This window comes from Buteo buteo, chromosome 11 (assembly GCF_964188355.1).
Source record: "Buteo buteo chromosome 11, bButBut1.hap1.1, whole genome shotgun sequence".
Classification (NCBI taxonomy): Eukaryota; Metazoa; Chordata; class Aves; order Accipitriformes; family Accipitridae; genus Buteo; species Buteo buteo.
Genome location: NC_134181.1, coordinates 1,872,632 through 1,898,681, shown reverse-complemented (window position 1 = coordinate 1,898,681; position 26,050 = coordinate 1,872,632). Strand labels below are relative to the sequence as shown.

Sequence of the window (26,050 nt, the reverse complement as noted above, 5' to 3'; positions counted from 1 at the left end):
CCTGTCTGGCGTCCTCCTCTTGCCGCTCTCGCCCACCTCCAGGAGCAGCTCGGAGGAGTCGATGGGAGAAGACGCGTTGGCGTCCAGCAGCAGCTGCTCGTGCTGCGCCAGGTACTGGGCCGGCGTCTGCTTGGCCATGCGGGCGCAGTGCAGCAGCTCCCGCTGCAGCAGCGGCAGGTTGGCCTGCGAGAGGGGGGACGCAGTCCAGTCCACGGTCCCGCAGATCCCCCCGCTCCCCCAGCCCGGCACCCTGTAGAGCCCTCTGTAGAACCGCAGCCCCCCCGGCTTTGCCCCCGACCTGCCGCAGGCTGGAGGTGCCGGGCAGGCAGCAGCCTTCCCTTTGGGGTCCTGCTCGCCTTCCCCAGGGGGACATCCTTGGGACCCCACTCGCTGCAGCGTGCCCGGGCTAGCTGGGCTGCCGGGATGGGGGGGGGACACACACACGCGGCACCCCGCAGGGTTCGGCCACGTGCTGGCGTGGGCACAGCTTCAACCGAGCCCTCCTGCATCCTGGCAGGGGTTGCAAAGCATCATCCCCCGGCCAGCTCGGCCACCTCTGCCACCCTGTCCCCGCAGTACTCGCCTTGGGGACCCAAATCTCCAGGCTGGAGAGCCCCCAGCCCATCTGGCACCTGTGGGGCATCCACCCACCCACCCACCCACCGTGTCCCCCTCCCCAAGCCCGGCACCGCAGCCCCTAGGATCACGCAGAGCAGCAGGAACGAAGGAGCAGAGACCCCTCTCTGCCCAGGCGCTCCGGCTGCCAGCTCTGGTTTTCTCTTTAGGGAGCTGATCCGCAGCCAACCGCCCATCTGTCGGACACGTTAGCGCCCGAGCCGGAGATGCGCGCCGCGGCGAGTGGGGCCGGACCCTCCCCTTCCCCAGCCGGGGCGGTGGGGGGGGGTGGTGGTGGAACAACCCCACAAAAACAAGCAAGCCCCCGAGTCTGGGAAGCATGCCGAGCCCGGCTGGTTGCAGTTAGGATAATGAGAAACATCTGGAGCCCACGGTGGGAACAGCTGGGAGCAGGGTGCCAGGGCGGCCGGCGGGGCCGCCGCGAACTTGGCAGTGGGACAGCGGGGACGGCTCCCGGCCGCGGGGCCACCAGCACCCGCCGGGACACCGTGAGCCGCACCGCCGGGGGTGCACCGTCCCCCTGCTCCCCCAGACCCCGCGTTGCCCTCCAAACCCGGGCGGGAGGGCTCTGCCGTCGTCGTCGTCCCCCCCCGCCCCGGCTCGGTTTGGCCGTATTTCGGTTCTGCCTTTCCCCTGCCAGGAGCAAACCGCTCCGGCAGCTTTGCAGGCAGATTCCTGCGGTGAGTGTGGACCTCCGCTCCAGGGGGCCGGGGATGCAGAGGTGGAAAAGGGGCTTTTTTTGCACTTTTTTGTTATTCCTCTGCTAACGAGGGGCAGGCGACGCCGGGGTTGAACATCTGCCGGCAGCGGCGGTGCTGCCAGGCGTGCCAGCGGTCAGTGAATCCCTCCGGAGCGGGGTGACAGTGTGGAGTCAGCGCGAAATTAAAAGGCAAATAAAAAGAAGGGGATTTTTAATGAATTGCAAATGGTTACCAGCTGGGCCAAAGCCCTCGCTTTATTGCAAACAGCCCCGGCCTCGTGTGACTCCACACGTGCGAGGAGCTGGGTGTGCAGGGGGGACACACGTGCCTGGGGGGTGATGCAGGCAGCCCCGACCCCAAAGCCACCCCCCCAAATTCCCCTTTGCCGACAATACGGACGCTAACCCCGACATCCCCGCGGTCCCCGGGCTGCGGCACCCACCTTGAGGAAGGGGATGACGAAGGGTCGCAGCGGGAAGTTGGTGGCCTCCTGGAGCTTGGCGTGAAACTCCTCGATGGTGAGCGTGGAGTTCTGCGGGGACAGCCCGGGCTCAGCGCCGCTGGCCGTGGCCCCCGCCTGCCCCGCACCCCCCAGGAGGATGCTTTGCTGTTTCTCCCCCATTTCTGCTCCTCTGCCAGCTCTGCCACGCTCAAGGGAAAGCCACACTCGAGGGAAAACCACGCTCAAGGCTTTGCTGGCAATGCCAGCACCCGGGACCCAACCTTGCACCGCGCTGTGCAGATCCCAGGAGACGCCGGAAAAACAGCCCCCATTTTTCCAGGATTTAGGTCAATCCAGCACCAACAGGACCCTCTTTTTTCCCCATTTAGCAGCACCTCCGTAAGGGAGAACACAGGATCCCCAGATACGGCATCGCCCCGCCAGCCGCCCGCACCCGGCAGACGTACCACGAGCCCCAGGACGAGGGTTCGCACCCGCTCCCCGATCTCGGGGGAGATGTCATTGCCGAACTGCTGCAGCGTGGTGAGGAACCGCTTGAGCTTGGAGAGCTGGCGGGCGCCGCAGGCCGGCGGGAGCTGGTGGGTGGAGAGGGAGGCGGTGGAGGAGGTGGCCGGCCCGTTGCTGAATCCGTTTGGGGTGGACGGAGCCCCATTGATGGCGGTCGGCGAGTGGCTGCTCCCGTTCATCACTGCGGGGAGAGAGGGGACGGGAGGTCAGAGTGGGTGGCCGTGCCCTGGCACCGCGGGGACAAGACTGGGCTGGGGGCACCGGAGCATCCTGCCGGGTACCGCGGGGCCGGCACCCTCCGGGAGGCTTCGGGATGCTGCTGCATCCCTGGGGCCGCATCCTGGACCAGTCCCTGATGCTGTGGGGGGGCTGGAGGGAGGGATGGGATGCAGTGCATGCCCCAGCACAGCGAGGGCCTGATCCTGCTCTTCGACGTTCAAGGCAGCCAAGAGAAGGGGCTCCATCCTGCCCCTCTGGGAGCTGCTCAGCACCCCCCGGGGAGAAGCCACGAGCCATTTCCCACGGAGCCCAGCCTGGCTTGCAGCACGCCGGTGCCTCTGGCCCCACTGCCCAGGCGGGAGAGGACAGGAGCTGCCCAGAGCACCCCACGCCAGGAGACCGGGAAGGGGACATCTGAGGGTGCCAGCCCGCAGGGCGGCGAGCCCCTCGCTCCCGCGCCAGCCCTCCGCACAGACCGCGCGAGCGCAGGGACCTTTCCACGGCCGGCACGGGTGATGGCACGCGTCACCCCATCTCCCAACCGCGCGCCGTTCCGCGGCACCCGGGCATGCACCGCGCCTTTCCCCGCGGCGCGCCGGGCACCCGGCTCCTGGGATCGCACTAACCTTGCGGTGCCTGTGCCGCCCTGCCTGCCCTGCCTGCTTTGGCAGGCTCCCGCTCGCTCTACGGCCGGGCAGTATCAGCCGCCCGCTAAAGAGGTGCCGAAAATAACCCGGTGGCCACAACTGCTTTTATTCCCGCGACAGGTGCGTTACTAAGTTAGACGCCGCACATGTCCCTCGGCCGGGACGGGGACGGGGTTCGCATCCCCGTGACCCGCCGGAGCAGGGCGAGGGGCTGGCACGGGGGAGCGTATCCTGCCCAAGCCCCCCGCGGTGGCACCGTGCCCCCCACGGGACCCTGTGCCTGCCGGGGTGGGGGGCTGCGGCTGCGGCTCGGGTCTCTCATGAGAGCGGATGCTTCATTTTACTTACAAAGACAGACCATCGACCATTTCAAGCAACCATGAAAACGGCCGCGAGGCAGAAACGTCGGAGGGCCAGCGTCTCGATCTGCAAGCAAAATAAAACACGCTATGATGAGAGAGCAGAGGGGGCAGCTCTCGGGCGGGGGGGGTCCCGGCTTGGGCACGACCCGCTCCTCCTGCAGGCGACGCTCCTCGCCAGCGGGCACGGCAGGGGCACGCGTGCCGTGGGCTAAGCCACGCGGACCCAGGCGTGCCAGGGATGGAGCCGGGTCCCTGCATCCCACTGCGGCCGTCGGGAGGGTTCAAGGGATGCTCGGCTGCCTAACGTGGTCCCCGCATTTCGGGACCACCCCTGCGAAGCCCCAGCGCAGGGGGGTGGCTTGCGACATTTTCCCGAGACCAAGAACAACCGAAACACCGTCGCGCTGCGGGCCGAGCCACGGCAAGAGAGGCTACCTGCACCCCCGGCCCCGCATCCCGCGCCGAGCCGAACCCACGACGCCGCATCTGCCGCAGGGCTCGGATTAAAAAGCAAAACCCCTCAGAGCGCAGCCGAGCACAAGCTGATTTCTAATTAGAGAGCATCTGGCCGGGAGGGCGGCAGGGCCGCGGCGGGGAGCACTGCCGGGGCGCGGCGGCTGTTGGGGGGGCTGCGGCTCGGGGGGTTGTTTTAGGGGTGTTTTCTTCCCCCACGGGGTTTCTAAGCAAGAAGCAGCTACGAGCAAAATGCCTGCGTGCACGGGATACGTCTCGACGGAGCTGGAGCAACCCTCGCTGCGGCCACCGTCGCTCCTGCTGGGGGGGGACCAGCCTCAGCCCCTGCCCCCCCCCGGATCCTGCCCTGCGTGTGCCTTGTCTTGCCATGTGCCGGGGCGGTGACACCGGCACAGGGACCGATCCCCGGTGCAAGCCCCGCAGGTGTGTAACGAGCCCACGTGCCACCAGCGCAACCAGCGCATCGGGGCTTGCCCAGCTCAACGATGCTACAGACACTAAGGACTCGGACCGCGAGTCCCCACCGAGTCCCCTGATCCCACCACGCCGTGATCTGGGCAGGGCAAGGAGGTCCCTGCCGCCGCGGCTGGCCGTGACACCAACCTGCCGCCACCGCGTGCCACGTGCGGATGGGCAGGCAGGACCCCCCATGGTCAGACCCCCCCCGACAGGGCCAGCTCGGACCCGCGGGGACTCCCCCAGCCCGCAGCATCCTCCGGCCGGCTCTCTGCAGGCGAGAGCACCGGGGGCCACGCACCGCTCTGTGCCACCGTTCGGTGATGGCATGGCAGGAGACCAGGACATCCCCGTCCCCAAGCGCATCGCAGGGCGCTGCTGGTGACGGGCAGTGCGGCGGTGGTCCCCGCAGGCACGTGCGTGAGCTTGGGGTGTGCAGCCCAAAGCCCTTCTCCGGTGCAAGAACGAGTAATGCCACCCCACGGCACGGCCAGCACCGCGCAGGGGGTCTGAGGATGCCGCTGGTCCCGGGTGCAGCATGTGACCCAGAGACAAAGGGAGCTGGGCAGCCCCCCATCCCGGCATCCCGTCCCCATCCCGGCATCCCGTCCCCATCCCCGGTACTCACTGGTGTTTGGTGTGAAGGAGGGGTGGCGAGTGGCTCCCTGCGTGACGGCCGGCGGCGGCGGAGGCATGCTGGGCGGCGTGGACCTGGACTGCGTCTTCACGTCGGCCGGCGAGTCGGGCATGGTGGCGGTCTGTGTCTCCGCGTTATCTGCGGGGAGAGGGCACGGGGCGGTGAGCGGGGTGTGCCGGGCAGCGCCGCGTTTTGCCCTCTGAACGGGGCTCAGGTCAGGGGCAGAGGGGACCCACGGGGACCTCGGGCTGGGCTGGGCATCTCTGCTCCCTGGTGCAGGATGGCAGCAGCCCTCACCCTGGGCAGAGCTGGGGCAGCGGGGACGGTGCCTGGTGTCCTGTGTGCCTGCAGGACGGTGGGGATGGTGACCGAATTCCCGTGCATCCGCACAATGGTGGGGACGGTGCCCTGTGCCCGGCGTGGATGCAGGGTGGTGGGGACAAGGCAGGGCACCGCTCTGCCCCACACACGGGGCACAGCCCGGTCCAGCACACAAAAGGCGCGTGCGTCCCCGCAAAGCCATCGCTGTCGCATCCCGGCACCCTCCTGCCAGCGGTTACCTGCCCACATCTCGGGAATCCCCGGCTGCCCGCTAACCCCTCGCCGTCCCCGGCAGCTACGCGCGGGGCTGCCGTAATCCCAGGCGGGGATTACGGACAGGCAGTAAATCGTGGGTTCGTTACAGCCAGGCGCTCGGTGGCGGTGGCAGGACCCACGCACCCACCAGCGGCTGTCCTCCCGCAGCCCCGAGGACCCCCACGAGGCACCAGATCCTGCAAACCAGGGAGCACGGCACCGCTGCCTCCCTCCCACTGCCCTGCGCCTGCAACCCCAAATAACACCCGGCAGCGGCATCCCCGGGGAGAGCGTGCCAGCACCATCCAGTCCGGATGGCGGCGGCGGCGGCGGCACGGCCCCGGTGCAAGGTTTCGGCCCCGCGGCTGCTGCCCCGGGCGGTGACGGGTGACCGCAAGTGCGGGCAGCTGCGGCGATCTGTCAGCGTGCCCGCGCCCGCGCCGTCGCCGGCCCCAGCCAAAGAAGGAAGCGGCCGCCGCGGCTGCCCCCCAGCCCCGCACCCGGCCGGGGTCCCCGCTGCGCCCCGGCACGCTCCCCGCCAGGCAAGGCTGATAAACACTAATCTAATATGCATGCTTAATCCGCTGCAACTGTTGCGAGATTAATTGAACCCTGCAAGAGCGCGTCGTCTGGGCTAAATAAAACCGGGGCCTCATCCCGAGCGAGATGCTCTCGGGGCTTGTGCCGCAGCCGATGCTGTGCGGGGAGGACCGGGAGGTGGGAGAGCTGGTGGCAAGGGCCAAAATTTCGGGCAGTCACCATCGTGGTCCCACAGTATCGTCCCAGATTGCTCCGGCACCGTGGGAGCATCCCTCCCCACCGGCGGCACACCGTAATCCTGCAGACGCCTGGATGTGCATGCTCCAGTTTCCCTTTCCTTGCTCCCTTCTCCCACTCCAGCCACAGGAGACACCCCAAGACCAAGCAGCATCCCTCCCCCTAAAACAACAGTTTGTTGACAGGACCTGCCAAAATAGATGGTGTGTTTTGAAAAACACCTTTTATTTTCCTTTCCGTGGAAATGCCCATCTCTAGCCAAGGCTTCTCCAGACTTCCAGGCTTCCCCCGTCAACCAGCGGAGCAGGATCCAGCCCCGACGGCAGAGGACGAGCCGCGAGCGTGCACAGAGCGTGACCTGGAGTGCCTGCATCCACGCGGCCACGGTGCCTTAATCCGCCGGGTGCCCACACGATCCTTCCTGGGCTCAGCATCCCCCGGCCATCGCCCTCCGCCCAGCTTGGCAAAGCACGACCTGCATCGCCTCTGCTTGCTGGCTCCTGCCCGCAACGGGCAGGGCCAGCACCTCCCCGTGACGCAGAGCTCTGCGTGGGCACCGCTGCCATCCCCTCGCCCTTCTCGCCCCCTCCGAGCCCGGGGTTTGCACCGCGGGGCGCTGGCTGGCGTTGCACACCGAGCGCGGCGCAGCGAGGCATCGCGACGCGTTCTTCACGTCGGCAACGCCGCAGCCGCCCACGTGCTCGGCCCCAGCCCTCCACGCAACAGCCGCCGGGCGTGGGGACGAGCCGCAGCAGCTTGGGGACAGCGTGGCAGCTTGCCCAGGTAAGTGCACCTGCACCAGTTGCTTGCGTGGCTCCCAGCACGGTGGGGCTGCGACGGCGCGTTTGGCTTTGCCATTGCTTGCAGGGAGGGAGGAGGCTGCGAGATGCTCGCCCCAGCCTGCATCCCTGTCTGCATCCCCATGCCTGCCTGCATCCCTGGCACCGTCCCTATGTGCATCCCTGCTCCCGTCTGCCTCCCTGGCAGCATCCCTGCCTGCATCCCCAGCACAGTCCCTGCCTGTATCCCCATGCCTGCCTGCATCCCCATCCCTGTCCCTGCCTGTATCCCCGTGCCTGCCTGCATCCCCATGCCTGTCCCCGTCCTCCTTGCTGTCTTGACTCCGTACGCACGTTCACGCCGAGGGGAAAACAAGGATACGCTCATTCTGGCACCGACACAGCTTTTCCACAGCTTCCCATTGGGAGGAAAGTTTCCACGAAGCTGAGCAAGCACCCAGGGAAACAGGGCCTGGCTGTGGTTTTTTGTGTTTTTTTTCTTTTTCTTCTCTAAGTCATAAATTTTCCCCAAGGTGTTCGCAACCCAAACAATGCCATGCGGGCACAGGGATAAGGGACGGCCCCAAACCTGAAGGGATTTCTCTGTGCCCAAGCCCAGAGAAAAGCCCATAGGAAACAGAGCCCAGAATGTCCACAGGATCCGGCCATGGCCATGGCACCAACCCAGGTCCTTTACAGGATGGGACAAGCTCCATGGAGGGCAAAGGGGGTTTCAGGGGGGCACACTGCAGCCTCCTGGCAGTGCCTCCAAACAATAATTCCCCAACATGACTCAAAGTCCGCTGGAATTTTTTTTTTTTCTTTCTCTGGGTTTTTTTTTTCTTTCTTTCTTTGGGGTAATTTGTCCCAGCCGCTCGGGGCTGTGTCTGTTTTCCTCCATCTGGTTTCCATTAGGCCTGTACAGCCCAGATGAATAAGTAATAATATAAAAATAAAAGGATTAGTATTTTCTCCTTGGCTGGCGGGAGCGGGCGTCCCCCACCCTGCCTCCCGGGGCCAGCAAATGCCGGACCCCGCACACCCCCGCACGACCCCGAGCCCCCCATTTGTCACACCGGAGGGTTTAACCCCCGGCACACTGGCCCGGGCACGGTCCCCGCTGGGGTGACACATCAGCGTGGCCGCTAACCGGCTGATAAAGCCCGGCTCGGCCCCAGCTTGCTCGCGGTGCCTGGCCCCGTGCCGCGCCGGCAGCACCGCAGGGGTCGGGTTTTGTGACCCCGCTGGGCGCCAGCAACCCCCGAATCGCTCGCTCCAGCTTGTGCATCGCTTTTCCCGGGTGGAAGCCGCAGGAGAGCCTGTTAGCTGGTCCCCTGCCTCCCACCGGAGCTGGGGCCGGGGGTCTGCTCGGCTGCGTGCTCCTCAGCGGGCAGCGCTGGATGCTGGAAAGCACCAACGCATGGCACCGTGCGGCTGCGCGTGCCATTAGGCGCCAACGCACGGCACGGTGCAACGGTGCGTGCTGGCGGGCACCAACACATGGCGCTGCGCAGCTGTGCGCACCGGCGGGCACCACGGCACAGCATCACACAGCCGCGCACACCAGCGAGCACCGACGCGCAGCCGAGCACGCCAGCGGGCACCAACACATGGCACCCTGCAGCCGTGCATGCCAGCGGGCACCTATGCATGGCACCCTGCAGCCTGGCGCATATGAGGGATGGTGCCCAGCAGCCGGCCCAGCCCAGCGTCTGCTGTTTCCCCATGGCTGTGGGGATCCCATCCTGCTGCCGCAGGCTCTGCCCCAGCCCGGGGTACCCGTCCTCCCCGGGCAGCGAGCGGTCCCTGCTCTCTGCAGCCTTCGGCAGGGCCACGGAGCAGCTGGGGATGGGAATAGGGGTGCGCCAGCCCCGGGGGTGAGCCTGATGACTGCGGAGCACCCAGGCCGGCTGCTCGCCTCTCCACCTCCCCGGGGATGGGGATGGAGAGGGCAGGGAGCTGCCCCGACCGCGGCCGTCGGAAAGCTCCGGCTTCCTGCAGCCCTCCCAGGCCAGGCGAAGCTTCCTGGCGAGGAAGGGGTTAAAAGGGAATTAAAAGACCAGCATCCTTCATGCTCTCCAAATGGCCACAAATGAAATCCAGATGCTGGAGGCGACGTCTCCTGAAGCCAGGCTGCCTCCGAAACAAAGGCAAAGCATTCCTGCTCCTCAGCTGCCGCTGCCACGGGGGCCAAGAACAACTCCCCGATAAGATGGTGAGGGACCGAGCCGTCCCAGCTGGAGCACGTCAGGGAAGCGCGCAGCGCCGGCGGCCAGGCAGCAGCGCCGGCCACGTGCGCGAGCCCGGCAGAGGCGGTGGGAGCTGCAGGGCACCGTCGTCTCCCTCCTCCCCTGCACCCATCCTGCTCCCCTCCCCGGGGACAGGGCGACGATGGGGGTAGGTGACAGCAGGCAGCTCGGAGGTGGCTCATCCCCAGTCGCACGCGGAGGACCGGGACGGCGCCTGCGGGATGCGGCGGGGATGCTGCCCACCGCCGGCAGTTATCCCATCGCCAACGTGTCCCGTGTGCCCGTTTTGGGGAGCCGGGCTAGCAGGGAGCGATCCAAACCCCAGCACTCGTCAGCACAAATGAAGCCTTTTAAAAGGAAATTCAATTAATTAAACCCTCTGCACAACATGTAAATGAACCTGGATTCGGCTGACTCCAGGCCCGGGGAGGCGCTTGCAGGCGCGGGGAGCTCTCCCCGCAAGTAATGGCTGCCGCGAGGACGACGGGACGCAGATGTGCCCGGCAGTGCCAGGGGAGCGCTGGCAGCGGTGCCCAGCGCTGCCGGGTACCTGGGCCCTGCCTGCGCTCCTGCCTGCAGGCAGGGATCCCCACAAGGATGCTCATGCCCTGAGCGGTGCAAGCCTTGCTGTGCCCTGCTGCTCCAGCCGGGGCGATGCCGGCAGCCTGGCCCAGGATGGGTGACAGCGCCGCGCCAACCAACCCACGAATTTGGGCATCGCCCCTGCGGTTTAGTTCGGCCGCTCGGCGGGGCGGGACACGCCATCCTCGCACCACCGCGGTAGCCCTTTGCACCGGTCGGCGAGCCAGCCTTTGTCCCTGCCGTCGTCGCCTTGCCCATGAGTGTCCTGGGACGGGTCCCACGCCGCTGGGACGCTCCCTACCCACCCGATGCCAGGCGTAAAGCAGATTTCACCGCGCGCAGACGCACCCCGATTTGCTTTGCTTTCCCCATAGCCCCATCGCATGAGCAGCCTGCGACCGCGCTGCCTGCACCAGCGGTGCCAGCATCCCGGGGAGGTCCGGTGCTGCCTGGGGGATGCGCCACAGGCAATGCTCCCCACTTGGGGCCAGGGCAGCGGTGCCAGCGGAGACCCCGCCGCCTGCTCCCCTTCCACCTCCCCCAGCGTGGCAGCGCCAGCACGGCTCTGCGTGGGACACCAGTACCTGGGGCCAGGCTCCCCCAGGTACCCCGAGCCCAACAAACTTCCCTTTTTCAAGCCACAACCAGCCGCCCAGACACCCAAACCCGCTGCCTCGGCGCCGCACGGGCAGTGCCAGCCGGCTCCCGCTCCCCCCGCGCCGGCGTGGCCAGGCAGGAGGGAGGTGGGTTTGATTTTCCTCAAAACAACAACAACAAAAAGGCCCCCAAAAAAAAGCATCCTCTCTGTTTTACAAGCCTTCATTTGCTATTGTTTATGTAAACAGGTAAATTGTTTCGTATCTCAATTAAAAACATCTGCCACATAAATGAATACCAATTAACTCATCCTGTTTTTAATTACTCTGTTAATTACACACAGGCAGCAAAAAGGATGGCAGGGGAATAGGGAAAGCATGCTTACAACCCCCCCTTCCCACCTTGCTCTTGGCAAGGATCCGAAATGTGCCCAGATAATGATGGATTAAGGTGGCTGGTGAAAACCGTGGCTCGTGGCCAGCTCCGGCGTGGCGGCTCCCTCCCGGCCCCGATGGGCGCTGCCGGGGTGCCTCACGGGGGTATTTCCCGGCACCCTCCAGAGAGGTGCCGTGCCACCCCGTTTCAGAAACCCCGGGTCCCGCGGGACGTGCCAACGCCGCCTGCGTCATCCCCTGTGCCGACGGTGGCCGCGGCACAGCCCGGCTGGCTTTCCCGGTGCCAGCCCCACATTTGCTCTCAAAATGTATCCCGGGGGAGAGAAACCTCGGGATGCCGAAGCGTGCGGGAAGGGCGGGAGGATGGAGGAGGCTTCACGTGGGCAGCATCCTCATGGACCGAGCGCATCCTTGAGGCGCCCGTGCCACCCCCGGGAGCCCTCCTGCTGCCAATTGGCAACACCTCTGCGTGGGCACAGCAGCACGGGGTGGATGCCCTCCTTGAGCTGGGCCGGTGGTGATTGCCGAGGGACCCCAGGCGCCGTCAGCCCCTCATCCGTGTCCCCCCCCCCGCCCCCGGCTGCGGGAAGCTTTCCAAGCGAGCAGATGGGGCAGGGGAGCGGCGGCAGCGAGGAGGAGAGCAGAAAAGGCTATTTTCTCACGCTACATATTTTACAAGTTGAACATTTTGTGCATTTCAGCCTTGCCTGTAAAAGCATCTCGGGCTCAGCCTTGGGACTCGACGTCGGAGCCTGTGAGTCAACAGCGGCTGGCGGCGACGTGGCCGGCCGGCACGGAGAGGGGCCGGGAACCAGGATCCCCCCACGCAGAAGGTCAGGCTGGGGGGTCCCCCTGATCCACTGGCTCCGGAGGAGCGGCAGGATGGCCAACGATACCCCTCGAGTCCCCCAGCCGGGGCACAGCATCTGCCACAGACGCTGCCCGTCTGGCCTGTCCTGCCAGCAGCTCCTGGGGCAGCGAGGGGAGATGGGCACCCACGTGCCCTCACTGCTCCTCAGCTGCCTTACTCTTCTGGAAATTAAATATACTGGCTAAACACCAGGAGTAAACAGAGTGCCGTGGCCAGCCCTGCACACCTGGAGGCACGTGGGCACTGGCAGCATCGGCCGGAGCTGCCCTCCGCCCGGGAAACACCCACGTCTTCTTGGCTGCAAACCACCTCCTCGGCGCAAGGGCTGCGGGTGCATCACCGCGGTGGCCGCACTAGAAGGGCAATTGCTCCACCAACATGCTGCCAAAGGGGAACCCCAAAACCAGCCCGATGCCCTAGCTACAAAGCCGGTTGCTCTTCAAGGGCAGGGAGATGTTCAGGCTACGATGCCCCTAATCTGCAATTTTTGCAGCCACCCAGCCACGCATGTGCACAGGGACGCTCCTGCCCAAAGGTGGCCTTGACGGCTGGAACGGGGACAAGTGGCACAAGCAGCCAGGGGACTCGGGACATTCTGGAGGCAGAGAGCGGTTGGGGAAGGGAAAACATCCCCCTCCACATGCCAGCGCCGGCGGGGAGCTCCCTGCAAGGTCCCTGCAGCGTGGGAACGCCAAGACACCGCTGGGTCCCCAGGGACCCGGGGCCGGATCCTGCCCCGCAGACGCCAGGATGGTAACAGCTCCGAGGGGGTGCCGAATCCAGCCGTGCATCCCCACAGCCTCTGGGCTGCTGCGTTACTGACTCTTTGTCTATTTTTTCACCACGGGCTCCATTTCAAGGCGATTTTGCCCATGCGAGATTGAATCAAACAACACAGGAAAAAATATTAATGAGAATTTTGCAAAATAAACAGGAAATCCCTTGGATGTTTTCTGGAAACATTGGTCAGCATCTTCCAAAGGAAAGCTGCGGGCTTGTCAAGGTGGGGTTGCCCCTGGGGAGCCTGAGCGCACTGGGAGGGACGGCAGAAAACAAGCTGCAGGAAATCTAAAAATAAACCCCGAACCGGGCAATGGCACTAACGCCAGCGGTGCCTGGGCAGGGGGGTTCTCCTCTGTGTCACCGGCCTGGTCTTGCCCCACGCCGGCCATCACGAAGCTCGCAAGGACTGGCCACAGCCTGGGGACTCCCCCCTGGCCCCAGCCTGGTGGGGCAGCTTAATCCAGCTCCCACCCGTGGTCCAGCTTGGAAAGCATAAGCCAGGGCTGCAGCATCCGACCCACATCCCCTCGACCCCAGCAGCAGCTTTTAAGCCCAGCTTTGCATCGAGCTCAGCGCTGCAACCCGTGGGCTTGCCCCCCAGCTCCCTCCCAGGGCCCAAGCAGCCCCGTTTGCAGGATCAGGCCCTGATTTGCCCAAAACCTTGTGCACGCTGTGCCGGTCTGGCTGGGGGCAGAAGCAGCGGCGGTCCCGGTGATGGGGGCTGGTGTGTCCCCCCTGGGGGCCCGGCTGCCTGCCCCACTGCCAGCGCTCCCGCATGCGTCACCGGCAGCCCTGTGCTCCCTGGCCAGCTCACCAGCAATCAACTGACCCCCCCCCCCCATTAAGAGACTTAATAATAGATATTTACAGGGTGCCTCTCCTCCCCCGGGGTCTCACGGCGCCCCGTGGCACCCCGCACCCCTTCCCCGGGTACCCGCAGGCAGAGAGCCAAACTGCCTCTAGACCATGCCGGGGATTTAAGCCGGCTGCCGGCAGCGAGCGCAGCCGAGACCCCATTTTCATGGCAAAGCCAGACACCGTGCAGCCCAGATCCTGCGCGGGGTTTTCCACCCCTGCAAACAACCGTGGGTCAGAAGCAGAAATCCAGGGAAGCGACGCAGGGGATGTCGGCAGAGACCCACCAGCCCCCAGCCCCAGGTTCCCCACGGGACCTGCCAGAGCCCCCTTCCCGGCACGCTGGCTGCAGGCAGCCCACCCCAGCCGTGCCCATGGGGCTGCCCCCGAGCCCGGTGGTGCTGAGCGTGCCACAGCCACAGGCAGAGGCTGGGGAGCTGCTCAACCCTCCCAACCCGAAGCAGGGCTGAGCACCAGAGTATTTTTCCATCCTGCATCCTGGAAGTTCCCAATGTAAAAGGCAAATCCTGCACCCACACGAGGCCTCGCTGCTAACCTGCCCGAGCCCAGCACCCAACCCGCGCCAGCACCCAGCGCCACGGGAGAACAGCCTCTCCCCGCTACACATCTCAGCTTTTCCTCCCCACAAGCCAACATCTGCAGCCACACGTTTTTCAAACAAAACACACCCGACATCTGGCCGTCCCTGGGTAAAACCTTACCTGCCAACGCAGACACCAGCCGGGCCTGTTGGGAGGCAGCAGGCAGGGAAAAACCCCTTTGCACAGCCAAATTCATCTCCGCTTGCCTCCCCAACCACGGCAAAAGCAACGCTCAAAACTTCTCCCCGCGTGGAAACGCACTGCGCAGGGACCTGCCTTATCCACCTCCGGAGACCCAGGCAGCTCAGCCCCAAGGGGCTCCTCACCCCAGGACCGCGGGCGCCGGGGCTGTCAGCATCCTCCCCGGCTGCTGCTCTGCGTTTGCAGTGGGATTTTGGGACGGTTCCCCCATATCTCCGTGCCCCGTACCATAGCAGAGCTCACCCCGCCGCAGCGCTGAGCAGACGGATGTTTGCAGAGTGTCTTCAAGTCGCTCGACAAAGGAGCGGAAAATTAATATTCCTTTTAATTAAAGGCAGAAAAATCTCTTTGTTCCTGAACAGACAGAAAACAACAGAGGGAAGAGCTCAAAAGCTCTTTCTAAGCGAGAGACGGGACCATCGCTTAGATTCAAAGACACTGTCAATGTGCACGTGACCTCAAATTAAAAAAACAAAATGAAACCCAGCAGCGGCAGCAGCTCCTCTCCAAAAGCGAAGGAAAGTTGCAAAGTTTTTCTTGGCTAATAGGGGAAAAAAAAGAAAAAAAATATCCAACAAAAGGTGTGTTTAACCAGAGAAACGCTCTGCAGTATCCGAAGGCACCATCCAGTGGCGAGGGCTGTGTGGGGGAGTGATGGGGAGAGCTGGCCGTGCCCCGGCCCAGCGTCACGGAGGAGCCACGGAGGAGCCACAGAGGAGCGTGGTGCCAGCCCCGCTCCATCGCTACGCCGAGAGCATCCCCTTAGCAAAACCAGGCCGCCGCCGCCGCCAGAGAAGGAGCCGGACGGTGATTAATGGCTGCGAGGATCAGAAGCTGGGCAGCGCCGAGGCAAAGAGCTGGAGGCTCCCCAAGCCAGCCTTCCTTCCCAAATCTGCATCCAACAAAACCGTCCCACGGCACACGCGAGGACACGGCACGTGTCCGCAACACAGACCCGTGTCCCCAACACGGACCCGTGTCCTCGTGCGTAAACACAGAATTATGCTGCCGTAGCTGTAAACTTCCCAAACCAGCTCTGGGATTCCTCCCACAAACTCTCCCCGAGTGGATCAGCTCCTCCTCGCCACTAAACGCGGCTCCGTCGGTGACCGGAGCGGGATGCGGAGCCGGTTGGCGTTCCGAGGACGAGGGACGCGGGGGATGAAAACCGCTTCTCCCACCGGGCAGAAAGTCGGGAGCCACGACCGTGGAGGGATTACTCCGGGGGGGGGGGGGGGGGGGAAGGTAGAGGGCACAAACTCGCGTGGGTTCCCGGGGATGCGGGGTCGCCCCACGCCACCCCGGCTCTCGGAAAGCAGCCGCCGGGTACGGGGAGGGGAGCGCAGGCAAAGCCCCGGCCCCGCCGCCGTGGCGGGGGAGAGGGGTCGGCATCCCACCGCCCCGGCGTGAGCGGGGCCCACGGTCACGGCAGACGGCTCCTGCCCGGCCTCCCCGCTGGAGGAACGGCTCCGAGCCCTGCCCGCTGCACGGACGGCGGCTCCGGGGACCGCTCGCCCCGGTTCGCCCTGCTCCGTTCCGTCGCCGCGGCGCGTCCCGGGGGCGGCCGGGCACGGGGCCGGAGGGAGAGACGGCGGCGGCGGGGACCGCGCTGGCTCGGGCACCGGCAGCATCCCCTTCCCCTGCCCACCGGCAGCTTCCCCGACACCGGGAGCATCCCTCGGGGAACCGGGAGCCTCCCCGTCTCCTGCGCACCGGGAGCCTCCTCCGAGCACCGGCAGCGTCCCGGACTCCTGCGCACCGGCGAGCATCCCCCGGGCACCGGGAGCCTCCGACTCCCCTGCGCACCGGGAGCATCCCCCGAGTACCGGGAGCCTCCGACTCCCCTGCGCACCGGGGAGCATCCCCCGAGCACCGGGAGCATCCTCCGGGCACCGGGAGCCTCCGACTCCCCTGCGCACCGGGGAGCATCCCCCGGGCACCGGGAGCATCCCCAGCCCCTCTTCCCCGGGAGCATCCCCCGAGCACCGGGAGCCTCCCCGTCCCCGTTCCCGGGCGCGGACGGCACTTACCGTCCTGAGGTGTGGCGGAGGCGTGAGGTAAGTCCCAAAGCAGGGGCCGGTAGGAGCGGGCAGAGCCGGCAGCGGCCCCCGGCGGCGGCGGCGGCGGCCCCGGCCCCGTTAAGGCCGGCGCGGGCGGAACGCGGCCCCGCGGCGGCGGTTGCCCCCGGCACCTGCCCGCCGCCGCTCGCCGCGCCCGGGACCACCGAGGGCCGCCAGCCCGGGGGTCGGGGCGCTTCCCCCCCCCACCCCCCCCCGAAAGGGGGGGCACCGGAGAAGCGAGAGAAGGCGGGAACGGAGGAAAAAAAAAAAAAAAAAAACAAAAAAAAAAAACAACCCCAAAACCAAAACGGTAAATCCGCGGGGCCGGTTCACCTCCTACGCGCTGACCGGCGGCGCATCCTCCGGCACCGCGTCGCGGCCATGGGGCGCCCGCGGCCGCGCTCCGTGCCGGGCCGGGCCGCCCGCAGCGCCCGCCGCCGCCGCCGCCGCCCGCCCGCCCCGGAGTGAGCGCCGCCCGCCCGCGCCCCTGCCTTAGACGGCGTCTGCACCGGGCCCGGCAGGGGGCGCCCCGCCGCCGCCGCCGCTACCGGAGCGGGGCCCCCGGGGTGCGCGGCTGGGGCGGGGGGGGGGGGGAATGGGATGTGCGGGGATACGGGGGCTGCGCGGCACCGGGGGGATGCGCGGGGATACGGGGGTTGCACGGCACCGGGGGGGCTGCGCGGCACCGGGGGGATGCGCGGGGATACGGGGGTTGTACGGCACCGGGGGGGTTCACGGGCATACGGGATGCTCATAGGGATTGGGGACCGACCGCACTGGGGGGACCGGAGGCGGCCGTGCAGGGGTTGGACGGGGTTTGGGGTGGGGGGCTGCAGGGGCCTGGGGTTTTGCAAAAGGTTGAGGGTTTGCAAGGGGTTGGGGGTGATGAAGACTGAGGGTTGTAAAGCTGGGGGGGGTGGGAGGCTGCATGGGGGGGGCTGCATGTGGTTTAGGGGGCTGCAAGGGGCCGGGAGTTGTTTGCGTGGGGTGGGGGAAATGCGAGCGGATGGGGCCAGGGCCTGTCTGGGGTCCTGGGAACAGCCAAGGGGCTGGGGCTTGCAGGGCGGGGGTGTGTGCAAGGGGCTGGGGGGCCGGGGGGGGCTGGAGTTGTGGTTGCTCTGCTTCCCCCTCCGGAAGCCCGAGGGCCAGGGTTGCAATAGGAGCAGTCACACGCGCAGCCACAACATCAGTGCACAGCAAGCCCCGTGGGCACAGCCTCCATCTCTCCATCTGCACCCCATCGTCCACATGCTGGTCCCAGCCTGGCCTTTGGGTGCCCCCCACCCGGCTCGGCCTCGGCAGGGCTCCCTAAGGTGGCTGCGTGGCACCGGCACCACAGAAATGCCAGCGGGGCCCTTCCTTTACAGCGGTGCACAGCAGCGGTGCACTCATTTGCGGCGCTGCCTGCCCACGCCAGGTCCCCAGCGTGCCCTTCCCACACGCCCCGTGCCAGCTGGGGGGGGGAACATTAAAAATTCCACACACCCCCAAGTCCTACTACGATGTTGTTGCTTGCTTGTGCGCCGGGTAATGCAAGCCCTGCTAATTTCCCTGCAAGCCGAAGCCCTGCCTCTTTGCGTAATTACTCTGCTTGGCAGCTGCCTTCTCTCTGCGAGTTGCTGTGCGGAGCCTTTGCCGCCCGTACGGTTGTTGCGTTGCTCATCCTCGCCCGCTTCCCAGGGCTCAGGCGCTGGGAACCACGGCAGCTCTGCCCGACGGTGAGTAACCGCTGCCGGAGTGTCGGGTGGCACCACCGCTGCAGAACCATGCGCGGCCAGTGCACGGCCCTGGCGTGACCGACGCATCGCCACTGCGTGGTCACTGCATTGGCACCGCACGGCCATCGCACGGCCACGACATACCTGCCGCATGGCCACCGCGTGACATTTGCATGTCCAGTAAGTGACCATTGCATGGCCACTGTGTGACCATGGCCACTAAATGGCCACTGCGTGGTCGCTGTACAGCCAAGCTGCCCCCCATGTCACCCCACCGACAGGGTTGTAGTGGGATGGTGCTGCAGCACCCCGACCCAGCCCCCTCCATCCCGACCTCCAGCTCTGGTTTTGCCCCCCCTTGTTCCCCCCAAGAGCTGATGCGTTCTTCCCTGCTGTTCTCACGGGGGCTCGGCCCGACAGCGGGGGGGCTCAGAGCGTTTCCCTGCTTTGGTGGGATGAGCAGGTCTGTGCTCACCCCAGAAGTTTTTGTACCTCCACCGGTTGGCACGGTGTGCGCACGCTGGGCAGCATCACACACCCTGCTACTGAGCACCCTGCCCGCCCTGCCTGCATTTCCCAGCCTGAAGCACTGGGGTTGTCCCCGTTCCTGCCCCTCTCTGCGCTGCCCTCATTCCCCAAGGGGCCTTTCTCGAGGAGCCTCTTGCGGGTGAGTGTCACGGCCCCACCGGCAAGGGCCCACGAGCAGCGGAGGAAAATCCGCCCCCGCGCACAGCTGCGTGCCCGTCCCGCCGCCCCCCCGGCTTTGCATAGGCAGCACCGGCTGGCACATGCAAATGCCGGCGGTGCATGTGCGTTTGGACACGTGGTGCACGGCACGGTCCCCACCGGCGCACACGTCGAGGCGTCGCAGAACATCAGCCACCACCGAGGCAGTCCGAGAGCGCTCCCAACGCAGAACCCTGGTATTCTGGGGTGCGAGCACAGGGCTCCTTTGGGCTCTGGCCCCTCACTGGGAGAGCCCGGACCTGACCACGGGGGTGACCATGCTTTTGGCCGGATGGGCTGTCCCACACATCCACCCCAACGCAGCGCAAGCCATTGAAATGATTGCAAACCCCATGGACCTGCCGACACCCTGCCTGTGGGCACCATGCGGGGACCTGCCGGGAAAAGCCGCAACCTCTCCGGCTCTCCGGCTCTTGCTTAATTTGGGGTGTAGATGAAGGATGCCGTCAAATACCTGGCATCAGCCAAGGGGGTCGAGCTGAGGCTGAGCCGGGTGGCTGTGAGCCCACCGGGTCGTTGCAGCGAAGGCGGACGGAGCCCGGCAGAGCCGCCCTGCCGGGACCACCGCGCAGGCAAGAGCTGCCCGTCCACCGGCGGCATGGGCAGGCAGCGGCACTGCCGCACGCGCGGGACAGCGTGGGCAGGAGGGAGCCACGCCGCGCCCTCCCCGGCAGCGTTTGGGTGGCAGGGTCTGCTTCGTTTCTATTCCGCGTGCGCAGCCTGTAATTTTGGTCTATTGAAGTCATAATTCACTACTGTGAAAATAAACATTTGTGTTAGCTCGCTTTATTCGGCGGGCCTCGTCTGAATGTTAATAATTCCCTGCTGGCACGCTCGCACGTGGCCTCGGCCGCTGGGACAAAGCCCAGGCGCCCATGGCCGTGGCCGTGGCCACCTCCTCGCACGCTTTGGGTAGGATCTCAGCATCCTTCACACGCCGTCCCGGGGATCCCTGGATCCCGACAGAGGAGAGATGGGAAGAGAAGTGCCACTTAGAACTAAGCTGGCGATGACGAGGGAGCTGCCGCAAGATAGGGGTAATGTAAAGGTAATATTTAGAGTAAAGCAGATTGAGTCCAGCACCTGCTCTGGACCCTTCCGTGCCCGTGCCTGTCCCTGCTTTTATTTGCTTGTGCTCTTTTCTGGGTGCTCCCACCTGCAGCTGGGATGCCCCAGCACCCACCCTGTGCTGTAGCCAAGCAGGAGCAGGCAGGAGGACGCCTGGGCCACCTCTGGCTGTCCCCATCCCTGTCCCCATCCCTGTCCCCGCTCAGCCACCAGCCGGGACAGGACTGGCCCCAGGGCTCCCCGGGTTTCTCCCTGCTGGGTGGTGGTGGGGGGGCTGGTGCTTCCCCTCCCCATTTGCATCTTCCCAGCCTTTATCTTTCTCCCAGTCCTGGTATTGCTGCAATTACAGACACTTTAAAACACAATGATCTGGCTGTTAGCGTGATGGATGACAGAACCTTTCTGTCTGGTTTAAATCATTGCCGAGAGTGAGCAAACTTCCCTGGTTAACCCTTTCGTGGTCCCCCCCCCCCAAACCCACTCCCTGCCCAGCCTGGGCTGGTGGCTGCTGGCTGGTGCTGCCACATGGCCCCACGGCCACGCATCCGCTCTCACGCGTGGGTCCCATGGATGGGGATGGAGGGGGGGGGATCTGGCATCCCTGGGGTGGGGAAATATCCCCCATCCCTCAGCTCCCTGGAGACACGGGACAGATGCGGCGCAGCGGGGCAGATGGTGGGACCAGCCCCACTTCGTCAGAGCCGACGGCCCCGCTTCGCTGCGGTGGGAAAGCAACGGCCGGGCCGGGAGATAAGCGCCTGCCAGGGCCCGATAGCCTGCCTGGATCCGTCCCAGCCCAGGGCCTGGCAATCCATCCCCCAGCAAATCTGGAGCTGGGGCAGGATGAGGCCCTGCCGGGTTCCCACCCAGCAGAGAGGGTGGAAACTCCTGTAATGACTCGGTGTCGGTCACACCGGCGCGTGATTGATGGCGCAGCGTGCAACAGCCCGGCGCGGGGATTAACTGCACATGTTATGGCAATTCACGCTCCCTTTGTTTTCAGGAGCCGGCATCTCCTGCCGCCGTACATCCTACCCTGCGCCCGCCGCTGCCTGTCCTCCCCACTCCCACCAGCGCAGCCCCCACGGGTGTCTTGGTCCCACGGGAGGATGCTGGTACTGTCACCCATCATTCCCACTCACGGGACCCATGTCCTCCATCCCTGCTGGGTGTGCGTGGGGAGAGACTGCAAGCGGGGCGGCTCGGGGAGCAACTAAGGACCTGCCCCAGGCAAAGGGGCTCCCCAAGGCACCGGGGCCTGGCACGGCGCGCTCCAGCAGATAAGATGCTCACTGGGGTCAGATGAGAGCAACCGGCACCAACCCTCGTGGGAAATGGTCACCACCACGCGCCATCCGGGCCCCGTATCTGCCCGTACACATGACCCCCCGCCCGCTATCGGGGCCGCGCACGCGGGCTGGGGGCAACGCGGTGGGTGCCGCCGGCTCACGCTGCCGCCGGCGTGGCCCCAACCCTGTGCCCCACTCGTGCTTTTGCAGCCGCCACGGTGTTGGGGTCCCTTCTCACACCCTGTGGGCGCCCAACCGTCATCTTGACCCACGGCTTCTCCCCCTGTAGCTCTCGCTCAGCCCCTCACCCCGCATCCCACCAGCACCGTGTCGTCCCCCTTCTCCCCAGCTCTCCCTGAGCTCTCTCAACCCGGGCTCTTGCTCAGCGCTGTCTCTTCCCAGTGTGCCTGTAAGAGCTGATTGCTATTCAGGCCGCGTCCCCCCCCACTTCGCAAGCCTTTTTAAAAAAGCCCACGGTGTTGGTTTATCACACCTTCCCCCTCACCGCGCTGGTGAGTCATCCCCTCGCCGGCACGCCACGCAGCCAGGAGCCGCGCAGACCTGCCCCGCCGCGGGCAGCACCCGTGGGCACCCGCAGTCCCCCTGCCGCGCCGTGCCGGGGGTCCCGCCACAGCCTGGCTCGAGCGGGAGGCTCGTCTGGAGGCGAAGGCAGCGAGCCGTGCCGGTGCTCAGCCCCTGGCGTGCCACAGGTTTCCTGTGTCACCCCAAGCGAGTCTGTCTGTCCGTCTGGGTTTCTCGATCTCTATCCGCTCCCTCTTGGGGAGCGGAGCATCCCTGGGTGCCTCTCTGCGGTCCTCCCTAGACGAGGCTGTGCCAACGGTGCCTGCCTGGCACAGCGCCGAGCAGAACTTGGGGACAGCATGGGGCCGGGTTCTCACGAGCAGCCGCAGCGATGCAAAGCTCCACGCCGCTGGTGGCGTCCCCATTTTGCTGGGGACCCGTTTGCTTAGAGCATCCCAGCGGGAATGCCGCGCTCGAGGAAGGGAGCTGCCGGGCTGGGAAGGGTCAGCGTGACCGCGGATGGTCCCATCACCCTGGCTGCGTGCGTGGACACGGTGGCTTGAATCTCGGTGCCGAAAACCAGCCCAGAGGAGCTCCAGGAGTCGGGCTGTAGCCCCCCGGTGTTCTTCCCTTGGCATTTTGTTGCAGCAGGGACCCGGGCTGGCGTTGCCTTTCCCTGCGCATTAATTCATCAGGGAATGCGCAGGGGAGATAAGGGGCTGGTGGGGAGCCAGCAACCGGGGAAGACGGCTCACCCGCCCGCCGGCTATCGCCCGCCGCAGCTGCATCCGCCGTGGTGACATCTGCTCGGCAGGAAGCGTCGCTCACCGGTCTTTCTGAAGAAAGAGGGTTCGTTTGCGCCCGGCTTCCCTCTGCGCCCACTCGTGGGGGTCCCTGGACTTGGGGCCACCCACCCCGCAGCTGCCCCGGCCATTCGCTTCCTTGGCTGAGGGCTGGAAGGAGCAGTTCCCCAGGCCATCGCTGCCGGGAAGCAGACCCGGAGGTTTTGCGGCTTTCACACAACTTCCATAAAGAAAAGAAAAAAAATGCATCTTCCATTAAAAGGAAAAAAAAAAAAAATCCTGTTTTCCTGGCTGACAGATTCGTTCCTGCTTCGTGGCATTCAAAGGGAAACCGGCCCCTACTGCTTATCATCCCTGCTTGCCCTGCACCACAGGCTCCAAAAAATCACCAGATTGGCTTAAACACCGGGAGACTTTGGGATATGGCATCATTCTTCTGGGGGCTTTAAGGTTTTGGGGCTGCTGGAGCCCAAGTTTCCAGCCTTTCTTTGCCACAGAGAGTCTGGAAAGTGTTTTAATTGCCTAGTGTTGATGGCCACGTACTGCCCTGCCTCCAGGAGCTGGTGCTTTGGGGTGCACGAAGACACTGCCGGCCACCCCCGTGGGAGCAGCGCCTGGCAGCGGCACCGGCGGCAAGTCCTGCCAGCCTCGTCCTTGGCCAGCAGGAATTCTCTGGGAGATGCCGAACAAAATCCCCTGAGCTGCCCCAGCAAGCACAGCACGCTGGGAGAGCCACGCACCCTGCCGCAGTGCAGAGGGTCCCTCTGGCTCCTCTGGGCCCTCACCCAGGGAGCTCCCCTCTCCATGGCACTGCTCCCCTTTGCCGGGAACGGCGGTGCTGAGCCTCCATAAGAGCCATGTCCTCAACGCCTGGTCCCTACCACTGCCTGGGGCACGCGAGACCTCCATGCAATGGCATCTCTTGGCCCTGCCGCAGCACCGGGCAGCCCCCGTGGAGTTAATAGCGGGTTCACACCCCCGTTCTCCCCTCCGAACCAGGGGTACCTGTCTGCTTGCCAGCCTTCCCCATCCCACAGGCTGCAACTGCCTGCACAGGGTTCTTTAACGATGGGAATTTAATTAGTTTGCATTGCACTTCCAACACCTCGCATCCCTGCAAAAATCAGTCGGAGCTAGTGGGAGGTGGCGCGGCGCAGCCTGCCTTCGCTCCGGCACATGGCTCGGCCCGGCAGCAAAGACCTGGGGCTGCTTTCAGAACCCCCCCCCCGGGGCCAAAATGCCCCGGTACTGAGCTCTGGCCGTGTGGAGGTCGGCGCTGGTCTGTGCCGTGCCGTGCCGTGCCATGGGGAGCTGCAGCCTCGCAGCAGGGAGGTCTGGGATTCGTTACGAGGTCCAGATGCGCCACGGCAGCAGGGGATGTTGCGGCTGTCTCTGGCCACCTGCATCGTTTCCAAGTTCCCAGGCTAAAAGCAGGGCTTGTTATCAAGAGCAAAAAATGTGCCACCTCTGTTGTATTTCATTTCCCTTTCTCCACCTCTTCCCTGCCCGCTGCGCATCGGAGATAACAGCTCTCTGCACCGAAGCCGGAGTGCAGGGCAGGCAACGGCCTCGCCAGCCCTATCGCTGCCTCGCCGGCCGCAAGGAAATCAGGAAGTTTGCAGAGATATTCGACCAACAAAATAAACAATTCTCCTGCCAAGCTCCTAACCGGCAGCTCGGCGAGCCTGCAGCAATCTGCACGGCTCCTCTCGCTGCATCATTCTGGTCAACGGTGCCCACCGAGCCGCCGCGGCGGCACCGCGCCCACCCGGTCCCCGGTGCCTTATCGGCGGGTGCCCCTCACCCGGAATGCACCGAACGTTGCTGCGGGTGGCAGATCTGGGGGACAGGGACCCCAGCGCAGCTCTCACCCGTGGCGAACCGGCACGGCACGATGGGTGCAGCACCCAGGGTGCACCCCAAACCTTGCCCTCGAGCCCGTCCTCGCCACGGGGTGGGTGCCAGGACTGGGCAGCGGGGCAGGGGGCTGCGTCCGAAGAGCGGTGCCGGTGGGGAGGGGGGTGTGCAAGGGGAAGCGAGGCAGAGGGCCAGTATTGTTCATTCGGGGCAAACAAACGCCGGTGACTCAGCCGGCAGCCGCTTTCCTGCCTGCGCCGGGCACGGGCCCAGCAGGACCCCCCCGGGCCCTTCCAGAGCTGCCGCAGCCCCTTGGCCGAGGGTGGGCTGTGGGGTGCCCCTCGCCCCGTGCGTGGCTGTGCCACTGCCGGGGGGATGCTCCGGCACAGGGCCACGGGATGCCCCGGCCCCACGGAGGCTCGACGTTGCCACGCTGCAAGGAAACAGCAGCACCTGGAGAGCCCGTGGGGTCGGATCCTGACCCCGGTGGCACAAACCTGCTGCAGGCAGGATTCGGCCGCTGCCAGGGAGCAAGCATGGCAACGTGTTCCCGAGCTGCACGCAAGCTGCTGACCCGAGAATGAACGAAAAAACCCAGTGAACAGCGGATCGAAACCCTGTAAATAAAACATAATCGTGGCTGATTATTATGGAAAGGTTAATTGCGGAGCAGGCTCCGAACGGGTCCCCGTGACGGTGAGCCCATGGTAGCCCACGGTGCCGGTGCCATGGGCTCGGCCATGCCCTGGGTTCCCACTCCTTCTTGCCGGTCCCCACTGGGATGTGCCGATGGGCACCGGCTGCGTGCCACCCTCGGGGTGCACGTGCCCACCCAAGGCTGCGTTTGACATCGGGGTGTCACCTGCGCTACGGCACGGCACACGGCGCGGCCACGGCCACCCGCCGCCTTCCCCCCGCCGCTACCTCGGCCTTACCTTGGCCGGTCCTGCCCGCCGCCCTGGCCCAGGAGGGTTGGCCATCCAGTTTGGGGGTTCCCCCGGGCATCCCGTGGGGTGGGTGTCAGCACCCCAGTGCCGCGAGCCTCACAGCAACCGGCACAGCCAGCCCGCTCACACGTGTCGGTGCAGGAGCCGTGCCGGGGAGGGAGATGCTGAGCACCGGCGGGGCGCGGGGCGTCCTGCCCGCTCGGTGCTTGCCCTGCCGCGAGGGCCGTTCATGCGATGGCCGGGGCCGGGGTGGCAGCAGAGCCGTGTCCCATGGCGAGGGGGAAGGTGAACAGCTGCCGGGCAGTGATAATGCGGCGGGTGCGGGGAGTCTGGGCAGCTGCGCCCGCGTCCTTCCCCAACAGGAACCATCTGCGACCAAGCCCAGCTCTGCCTTGCCTATCAGCCATTCCGGTCTGACTTTCCAACAACTTCCCCTTCACGCCGGCTTCACTTCCTCACTGCGAGGCGCTGGCGCGGTGCGGCTTGGCGCAGGCAGCGCCATGCAGCACGGCACGGCAAGGACCGGCACGGTGCCGCGTGGCGTGGCACGGCCGTCATGGTGCACCTCAGCACGGGCAGTATGGTGCGGGACGGCACGGCAGGACCAGCACGGTGCCGCGTGGCACAGCTCTCAAGGGTGCAGCTCAGCACAGGCAGCACCATGCAGCAT

General features: G+C 65.7%; 1 protein-coding gene across 10 annotated transcripts in view; it reads right to left on the bottom strand.

Moving 5' to 3' along the window:
* The window catches only part of CBFA2T3 (CBFA2/RUNX1 partner transcriptional co-repressor 3), a 29,659-nt gene extending 3,916 nt beyond the window's left edge, over positions 1-25,743 (bottom strand). For 2 of the 10 annotated variants that reach the window (XM_075039814.1, XM_075039815.1), the window contains exons 1-6: positions 14,289-14,589; positions 5,094-5,240; positions 3,522-3,599; positions 2,247-2,488; positions 1,780-1,869; positions 2-183 (exon numbers count right to left, since the gene is read on the bottom strand). In XM_075039814.1, coding sequence (XP_074895915.1) covers positions 2-183; positions 1,780-1,869; positions 2,247-2,488; positions 3,522-3,599; positions 5,094-5,240; positions 14,289-14,364 — 815 coding nt within the window. In that variant the 5' untranslated portion in view covers positions 14,365-14,589. The other 8 variants (XM_075039816.1, XM_075039822.1, XM_075039820.1 and 5 more) reach the window with 8 other exon arrangements.
* Between the last annotated feature and the right edge of the window lie 307 nt (positions 25,744-26,050).